The 10056-nt window shown below is 36.1% G+C and overlaps 1 protein-coding gene across 1 annotated transcript; it reads left to right on the top strand.

The window, feature by feature from the left end:
* The first annotated feature begins 5131 nt into the window (after positions 1-5131).
* LOC140444685 (piercer of microtubule wall 1 protein) lies at positions 5132-9367 on the top strand. Its single transcript, XM_072536448.1, has 2 exons — positions 5132-5313; positions 9235-9367. The coding sequence occupies exons 1-2, from the start codon at positions 5132-5134 to the stop codon at positions 9365-9367; spliced, it is 315 nt and encodes a 104-aa protein (XP_072392549.1).
* The last annotated feature ends 689 nt before the right edge of the window (positions 9368-10056 follow it).

Genomic DNA, 10056 nt, shown 5'->3' with positions numbered 1-10056 from the left:
TTGAGTTTTCGACACTTTGCGAAATTTACATTTTTTTACCACTCTCTTTGTTGAGCCAAAGTGAAAAGTGATCAATACCGTCGAAACGAATGCCATCAATGGGATATTTTGACTTTTTTCCAATACCAGAAGTAATTGGTTGCGGTAAGCTCGATTGTGATTTTAATGTTAAAGATCCGCCAAGTACACGTTTTTCACTGAATACAACGAGAGAAGCAACAATTTATTCCCTGAATTCTGGTAACTGCAACAACTTTTTCTGCTTTGCTGAGATATTGCTCGAATCATTACATTTTTCAGCATATATGCGACGGTACAAAATATAAGCGTTTCTTGCAGCCATATCGATCAAGTGGTAGAAAATTCGAACCGTTGTATTACGTGTCTTCGCTCTAATAATGGTAACGAACTATCAATCCATACGTCAGATCGACTCCTCAAATTTGTCTGTGGTATTCGCGAATGATCTGCGGACAGTTGATATCGATGTATTTCTTTTTCTTTCGATCAAATCGTGGTGTTTTTGCAATATGTTGATTTGAGATTGCTCTCACTAAGAGCTCAATGCCAACGTAAGTCGATGCTAGCCGCACGATATTGGTATCTTTTCATGAAATTGTACTAAAATCAACACCGTACGCAGATCCAACATATTTAACATAATATCCTCTTTCTTCATCTTTGATATCCTTATCCAACGAAAGCTTACAGTTTGGTATTCTATTTGTTCCTATTGTACCAAAGCTATGGATTCCTCTTGCACGTAAATAAACTAACAAAGGTAACCTTGAGAATCATAAAGCACAAACAGTTTGAAGCCCTATTTGTGCGGCTTATTTGTCATAAATTGACAAAGACGATGCTTGAGTTTTGTAGAACACATCTTCTCATCAACACACAATCTAGCTGTCTTTGGAATTGAATCGATACGATTGTTAACCTTTTTGGTTAATTTTTGGATGCGAAACAGTGGATCATAGCTTGGCTGACCTTTTCGAATGCGCTGCCTTTCATCTTGAAACGATATGCGTTTCTTTGTTTCCATAAACTTTTTTACAGGCATTGTCTTCTGGATGAGGGCGAACGCGTTTTTGCTTCAGTAGCTCTTGAGATTAGGGTATCCATAAATCGACATGCACATCAATACTCCGATAAATTTCCGAATCTCCTCACCACTCGTGGCGAATTTTGTAGTGATATTTTCTTGAAGCAGTGAATATGGTCGCAAATGTTTACCTCTTTTGTCCTCACATATAACTCCTGTGGAACCAATGTTATTAAATACAATCCTAATCATCTGAGCGCTAATACTTAAAGTATGAAGAAAGAAAAGTTTGCAGATTTGAACTTTCTTATTGTCGACTTGAAGATAATAGACGAATGTAAAATTTCGTCTGAAGTTACGTCCTTGGATGTTTCATCTGCGTTATTTCGAATTCGAGATCTTGCCTTATTGTTAAATTAAACAAATTTTGAGATATAATCTCTCTGTCTGTTTATATCTGCAAGATTTGAGTATTCCAAAAATATGTTTTCTCTGTTTCTTTTTTTTTTATTTTATCCGGCATTTACACGAAACCTTAATTTTTCTTTCAGGTACTGGATTTCCTTTCCAGGTTATGTAAGACCTGCCGCTGTGATTTCAGTTCTTCTCCAGGTGTTTTACTTTCGTTTTCGTATACAGCATTAATGTAAATTTGACTATAACGGCCAACAGTAGCTGCTAATTCATAATTAGGGTCATTATCTTCGTCATCTCCTCCAAACGGATCCAACTCTGAAGAAGATAGACTTAAATCATCAAGCAATACATTTGAAGACGGACCAGTTAAATCAATTGTTAACTTATCTTCCATTAAAATGTTATATAATGTACTAGGTATATCAACTGTCCGGAAATATTAATATTGAAGACAACGTAGTGAAGCTGGTGAAAAAATACATATACCTTGGACACCAAATACACACATCACGAGAGGCAACCAAACATGAGAACTACGAAGAAGAAGAAACCTAGCATGGGCAGCCTATGGGAAACTCAAAGACATTTTTAAAAGAGATATACTTTATAAAACGTTGCAAATAGCTAAGAAGAAAATGGAAAGGTCAATGTTGAGTATATCGCTGCGTGACCGAGTTAGTTAATAGACTTAAGAAGAAGAACAAGAGTTACGGATGTAATTTCCCGAATTGCCACACTGAAATGGAACTGGACCGGACACGGCGCCCAAAATAGTGATGAAAGGTAGATGAAGAGATTGCTTGAGTGGAGGCCGAGGCTATACAAAAGCAGTACAGGAAGACCCCCTACTTGTTGGACTAACGATCTTAAGAAAATGTCAAGAAATTGGATGGAAAGTGCTCACGATAGAGCACAATGGACAAAAATGAAAGAGGCCTATCTCCAGCAGTGAACGCAAAGGGCTGGGTTATGATGAAGATGATAAGTATCTATTGATTTCAGCAGCTAGGATGAAATCTAGACCATATCAAGTTATTTATTTTAAAAATTCAGATATTTTTGGTTTGCAGAATCTCTCGGATGACGTTATAACAACCACTACTTTAAATTACATCTTTACTAAATCAATATTGTAATCTTTTGTATGAGTATTAACAAATGGTATCTAATTATTTTCTAAAATTTGGGCCCTTTACAATATATTTCTACCTGTTAGAAACATTTTGCAGCCGTCACTTGCATTCAATATCCTGTCGATTTCAAGGTCACACCAATTTAAACACTGCAGGATATCCGACAATTGCCGGAGCCTCCGCCCTTTTAATGTCGTCTGAACCCTAAATTGACTTTGCTAACCTCTAGGCGAAAAACGATCACACCATAAATCTTTGGTCGTTAACAACATTTGAAATAAAACCGTGTTCTGACTTGCGTTTAGTCGAATGCCAATTGCTCGAATCGGTTTTAGATAACATTAAAATAATGAAAAGGATAAAGAGAAGAATAGGGGAGTTTGATAATTTTATGAAAATAATTTAAACGTATTAAAGTTATATTATAGTGTCTATATATATTTTGCGACCTTTTTAATTACTATTTAGTCCTCGCAAATTTCTGTGGTGAGAGCTTAATAACAAAGGAGTTTCTGGTAAGTATGTGAAGACTGTGAGAGATATTTATGAGGGAGTAGCAACTAATGTTACCACAGGTTTGAAAGAGAGTGATAAATTTTATAAAAGTATTCGACTTAATTAAATATAGCGAATACAAATAGAAAATCTGTGGTGATCTGAAAGTAATTGCTGATCTCGTAAAAAATACAATTAGGCTACACAAAAACTACTGTTTTTTGTCTTTCTATTCTGCTTGTTCATTCGCGGACTAATACATCTATGGAAGGTTGTCATTCCATCTTTTGCGCGGTCGTCCGATACTTCTTCTGCCAATTGGTGACTTATCTCTTGCTATTTTGACGTTCGGTTCGCGGAAATAAGAATACGGCCGAGGTCAGAAGGCCCTGCCTGTTGTAAGAGGCGACTAATGGGTAGGAACTGAGAGGTGGAGAGCCGTCGCTTGAGGTGTCGGGTCTGTAGAAACACATTCGAGGCGCTTAGGCGTCACGGTCACCGTTCTACACTCCTAGTATCCGAGACGAGACTCTCGTGAGACCTCTCTACTCTCATTCCAAGAGAACCTGGCGAAGTTGAACGAGTTGGGCCCGTACACACCTCTTTTGGCCTTACACCACCAATAGGGGCGTCGGTGTCTCGGCACGTACCCGCCTGGAGATTTAAGAGTGGTAGAGGAGAGATCCTCGGCGGCGACCTGTCTACGTGCGAGGTGAAAATTCCTCTGCCTGCGTCACCTGTCCGCCCGTGGAAGGGGATAACGGATGGGTAAGGTAATCGCAACACAGGTACTACGGGGGAGGTGGAGCCCCGCTATGCGTATGCAATGCGCCACCTTAATTTTGGTGTCGGACTCGTAGGGGCAGTGGAGATGCTAACGGTCGTATGCCGAAATTCCAGGTAGACCAGGGTCCTGCCAGTTTTTCATAATTGGAGGGCACAAAGCATAGCTATGCTATTTTGACGACACAGGTTTCTCCCATTCTTCCATTAATATTAATTCACGGTTAGTTGCGATGACTTTTTTAGTTTTTTCTCATTCTTCCAAAGAAAATGTTTGAAAAAATTCATCCGATAGCTGACGAAACCATTTCAATAGGATTCAAATCGGGATGATATGGTGGAAGTCTAAATATACTATGCTCCTATAATTTTATCTATAGCATATTTTACATACCAAATTTTATGCAATTTTATTATATTATAGAGATCCGGCTTCAACATAGAAGAAGTGTATGGAATACTTCTTTCTCAAAGTCATTTCTGCATAACACACTTCTTCGATGAGAATGTGGAACATTTATCTTCCTATTTATTATTTATTATGGTACGGTGCATTATTCACCTGCAACACTATGACACTATTTGGAGGCAAGTTATGCAAAAGTTGTTCTCCCAAACATAATTTAAAATTTGTAAAGTCCATGTCATCATGATAGCCTACACATTTTGACCTCTACCTCAATTAAGATCCAGGAACAAAACCATTTTCATTTCCTGCCCCAACAATAATTAAACGTTGCCCTTTTGACAAGAGTTTTCTAAGTCCATTGTTACTGGTGTCACATCAATTGTTTTTGGAAATCTTGACAGTAAACACTCTAAATTTATTTGCTTCTCTAGCTTCCTTAATGTTTTTTAGGTATTGCAGCCTTAAATGTCGAATTTTATATATTCCTATCAACATTTTTTCATTGTCGACTGTTTTTTTTTCTACGCGGAACCCATGTTTATAAAATTCCCTTCTCATGCTTTCTCTACGTGTCTCTCTTTACTTGTTTTCTACCTGTAGCTCATATCTACTTAAAATAAATTTATTTGCACCAAAAAATTATAAATACTAATAACCACTCTTAGAAAAAACTTAAATCTCCCTGTATCGTCAAATATATATCACCATAGCAAGTTTGATCAATATTATTCGTACAAATCTGACCTACTGACGTCTGTCATCATCCTAAAAGCTCCTATTTTAGTTTTTGTTGTGACTTTTCTACATAGTAAACCCCACATCTGTTTTTGAGTATATTTTAGGATTAAAATGGATTTAAACTGTCCAGGGTTGGTAAACAGGCCTGATCCAAACGTAAAAACTTCGGATTTTTATAGGACTTGTCACTTGCCGAAACGCTTTGAATATCCGTCGTGGTTTTATGGTTATGGGCTTCAGAAAACCCCTCCAGATCACCCGTTTTATAGGACTACTTCTAGCGATTATGGCAGGTAATGTAATATTTATAGAATTATCCATATATACAGTGACTATAAGATGGTAGTTACGCAACCAAAAATTTCATCACTGAGTTAAATAATTCTAAATTAATCTAAATATTATTATGATTTGCTTTTCTTGCTTATGATATGGTTAAGCTAGCTTTTAATAATTTATCTAATAGATTAATTAATAATAAGCAAATAAAAAATAAAAAAATTATGCAATAACTCAAAATCAAAATTCTCAGGGCCTATTTATCATATCAATTACATTTATTAAAATCAAATGATCTAACTTTTATTATCTACAAACTTTCTTATCTAATTGCTAAGAAAAAGAATCTTTAATTTTGTTATCTCGTTTTTGAACCACATTTAAGTATTTAATTTAATGTGAAATTTGCTCTATTTATTATTATAAAATTATTATTTAAAGAAAAATAAATTTTAATTCTGTACAAATATTCTGATGTTAATTTTACTTTCAAATTAATTTATTCTGATGGATAAATTCTACCTTTTAAAACAATAACTACCAAACACAACTCTTATCTCATAAATACTTTTACTGACCTTAAATGTAAGCTTTGCGACAACTATTCTTCTTGGCTGTGTTACCACGAACTGTCCAAGTTCTTCAACAAACATGTTAATCTGATTCTGCAAATCTGTTTTCTCCTTCACAATGTTTTAAAACTCGATTTCAAGTACTTGATCAGATTCTCTACACAAATCGAATCTCCGACTTATTCAAAAGAAAAGGAATCTTCAGGTCCAAGGATTTTTCTCCTCGACTTGGTGCCTCGTGTCAATTTTACATAATGCTGGGGGAGCACAGAAGGAGCTTCCACGCAAGTAATATTATAAGAATAAAATGTCACTGGCGCTTCCTGAAAACGCCCCTCGGGTAAACAATCCTTCCACCACTGGATCCGAACAAAGTAACGAGAATCAACGGCTATTCTCAGAGCCTACACTAACAATGATGACCAAAAACATTGAGGGTATTACTTGTAATAAACAGAAAATTTTGTCTGAACTGTGTAAAATCCACAAGTGTGATATATTATGTATAAAAGAGACTCACCGTGACATATCAGCACATAGACCTATCGTTGAGGAAATGCAGCAGTGAGAAGAGATATTGATGTAACATCAGCTGAAAAAACATGCTATAACGATATTGAAATTCTGATCGTCGAAATAGTAGCCTGCACAGTGACATCTGTGTATAAACCACCCTAGAGAGACTTTGTTTTTTTTCTTCAAAAAATTTCGCTTCTCAAAAAACCAGATTCACTCTCGGTCATTTTAATAGTCATAATGTTCATTGGGGCTACGCTTCAACTGATAAAAATGGAGATCTTGTGGAATTGCGGGCTGAACAAAACAACCTGGCACTTCTACATGACCCAAAACTGCCCTATTCGTTTCAAAGCAAAATATGGAAGAAAGGTTACAACCCTGATCTCACCTTCAACAGCATGTCTCTAGAGGACCGTTGCGTTAGGAAGGTATATAAGCCTATACTGAAGACGCAACATTCAGCGCTATAAAAACTCCCAAAATCCCTTTCAAACGAAAGTTTAATTTCAAAAAAGCGAACTGGGAAAAATTTGCTGATGTATTGGAAACACAAGTGAAAAGTATAGTCCCGATCTCCAAAAACTATGACGCGTTCATCAAACTTGTAAAACAAATCTCATGTAAACACATACCCAAAGGATGTCAACAACATTACATATCTGGTCTGAACGATGAAGCAAAAGACATTATGACAAAGTACATTGAAGAATATAGTAAAGACCCATTTAGCGAAGTTACGGCAGAGATAGGGGAGAGACTGCAGCAAACAGTAAGTGCCTCCAGATAATAACGGTGGAGCGAGACTTTAAGTAAAATGGATATGACGCACAGTAATAAGCAGGCTTGGAATATGATCAAAAAGCTTAATGGTAATCCCACAGAGATGAAAGAGCTATGTGCAATAACGCCAAATCAGATAGCCCACCAACTGCTTCTGAATGGCGAAACAAACAATCATTGCAAAACCCCAAAGATTATAAAAACTTAAGACCAGGAAACAACTCTCTTGCGAAACCCATTTACCATCGAAGAGCTTAAAAATGGTATTGACTGTATGAAAAATGGAAAATCACCTGGGGTGGACGAAATCCTAAGAGAGCAGATAAAATACCTCGGGCAAAAAGCAAGACAATGGGTGCTTGATCTATTTAACTATCTATCGTTCTACCTACCAGATTCGAAAACTGTAGCGTAAAGTAGTAGCCCTTCTGAAACCTGGGAAAGACCTTAAACTACCGAGTAGCTTCCGTCCGATATCTCTGCCATGCCATTTGTATAAATTGTATGAACGCTCCATTTTAAACCGCATCCAGGAAACATTCGATGCACAACTAATCCCACAACAAGCAGGCTTCAGACCAGGTAAATCATGCACAGGCCAAGTGCTGAACCTAACAAAATACATAGAGGAGGGATTTGAGCAGAAAAAGATAGTGAAAGTAGCCTTTCTAGACCTCACAGCGTCTTATGATACGATAAACCACAGAACTTTGCTAACTAAGATCTATAACACTGTGCTTGACTATGACCTGGTAAATATCATTAGATCACTGTTGTGTAATAGACGTTTCTACGTTATGCTAAATGGAAAGAAGAGCAAATGAAAAACCCAAAAAAATGGCCTACCTCAAGGAAGCATTCTGGCGCCGTTCTTATTTAACATCTACACCAACGACCAACCAATGTACCCTCAGACTGAGAGTTTTGTCTACGCTGACGACCTTGGTATAGCCGTAAGGGGGAAAACACTCACACAAGTAGAGTCGACAATGAAAGAGGCTTTAAAAATTATGTCAACTTACTACAAACAAAACGCATTAAAGCCAAACCAGAATATACGTATTATATTGTACTATTTTTGAACACTGTATACATACCCCTTAAATAAAGACGATCACTCAAAAGTTTTTACTGAAAGGGCACACACATATGGAAGCAAACGATAATCATGCTTTAATCGAAAGAAAAAGAAAGAAACTCTCTAATTTGGCCATTTTAACACCATGGGACTGGCAATAGCTAGTTAGGCAAAGATCAGGTAAATACACAATGCACAATATGGAACTTGCAGATTTCAAAACTCTGTTCGATAAGAAACTATCACCTAATCCTCCTTTTGTAAGTAGAAAAAAGAATATTAACAAAGAGCATGTGTTTTCCTACAAATTCAACAAGAACACATTTTAAAGCTCTTTTATAAGACCGATTTTAATAATCAAAATATGTATAAGGTGGACTTCATGAGGTATCGAAGATAGCAAGTAAGGTTTCCAGCCCAATTACATCAAGTCTCAGTAATCCTATTACCAATCACAAAACAAAAGTACAATGACTTATTTGCTACAAACGATAACCCCCAAGAAGATGAAGATGATATGCAGCCTCTATAACAATTTTAAGACCTGTCGTCTATAATTTTACTTAATTAATATAACATTATAATATTTGTACCCAATAAAATAATAGTACAGACTCTTTAATGTGTTTGTCTTGTTTATTTCGTAGAGACCTTAACATGCAATGTCACATTATTCAAAAAAGTTGTTAGAGGTAAACACACTATGTGCGACTACACATTTAAAAAAAAATTATATAATAAACGGTAAACTTCAGGTACATAATACTTCTTAGAAGGAAAAACGAATGTACGTACAACAATAATAATATATTAATCTTTGTTAAATATGAGAAACATTTGAATATTTACTGATTACAAATGTGAAAAATGTTAAACCTGCCCTCCTGAAAAAGTAAGAAAATGGACATAGTGTCCTTTACCTCCGGGGAACAGATATACACCTGCAAAATAACCTCCAGAAAATTGTTATATCCTCTTTTTTTTAGGTATCCACCAACAATCCACACAGTGCCCACGTCGTTCTACCCGACTTGTCAGGAATTCAGCAAGTCTCTCATCAGGGCGGGCAACTACAAGAATTATTCTCTGAACACTGGCTTAGATCGGACGCTCTACTGAATTTATTTCACTTCCGTCTCCTCGGACGCCCTTATGCGACGCCAAATTCTTGGGATAACTCACTGCCAGGCAATAACGGAAAAATCTATACGGAGTGCTTGTTAATGCCTCTTTAACCGAGGGCTGTATTGTTTGCTCCGTTTATATATTTTTTCGGTATCAATAGCTATTTTGATATTTTCAAACCTATTCGGCAAAAGCAACTGTAAAACGTTAACTTGGGCGTACAAATTAAAATAGATAATACTCAAAAATTAGTGTTAATTTTCTTTTATTTTTTTAAGTTTTTATCTTTTTTAAAAGGTTTAAGTTCATTACTTATTACCGTCTTTAAATCAAGTTAAAACCGATTTTAATGATGATTTTTTTTATACTTTACGTACTTGTATGGATTTCACATCTTCTTCTTTGAGTGCCTCTCCTATCGGAGATTGGATATCATTAGGGCGATTCTAATTTTATTTTCTACTTTTTTAGATAATTCGTTAGTGGTTCAGCCAAACCACTTTCTTGAATTTCTCATCCAGGATATTCTTCTACGGCCTGGATTTCTGTGTCCTTGGATTTTTCCTTGCATTATATTGTGTAGGAATGTGTACTTTTGTCCTCTTATCAGGTGGCCTAAATAATCAAGTTTTCTTTTTTTTATATTCAGTATAACTTTTGGATCGTTATTTATTCTGCGTATT

The sequence above is a fragment of the Diabrotica undecimpunctata genome, chromosome 6 (assembly GCF_040954645.1).
Source record: "Diabrotica undecimpunctata isolate CICGRU chromosome 6, icDiaUnde3, whole genome shotgun sequence".
NCBI lineage: Eukaryota > Metazoa > Arthropoda > Insecta > Coleoptera > Chrysomelidae > Diabrotica > Diabrotica undecimpunctata.
The sequence above is the reverse complement of the archived record's forward strand: the minus strand, read 5'-3'. Positions and strand labels throughout refer to the sequence as shown.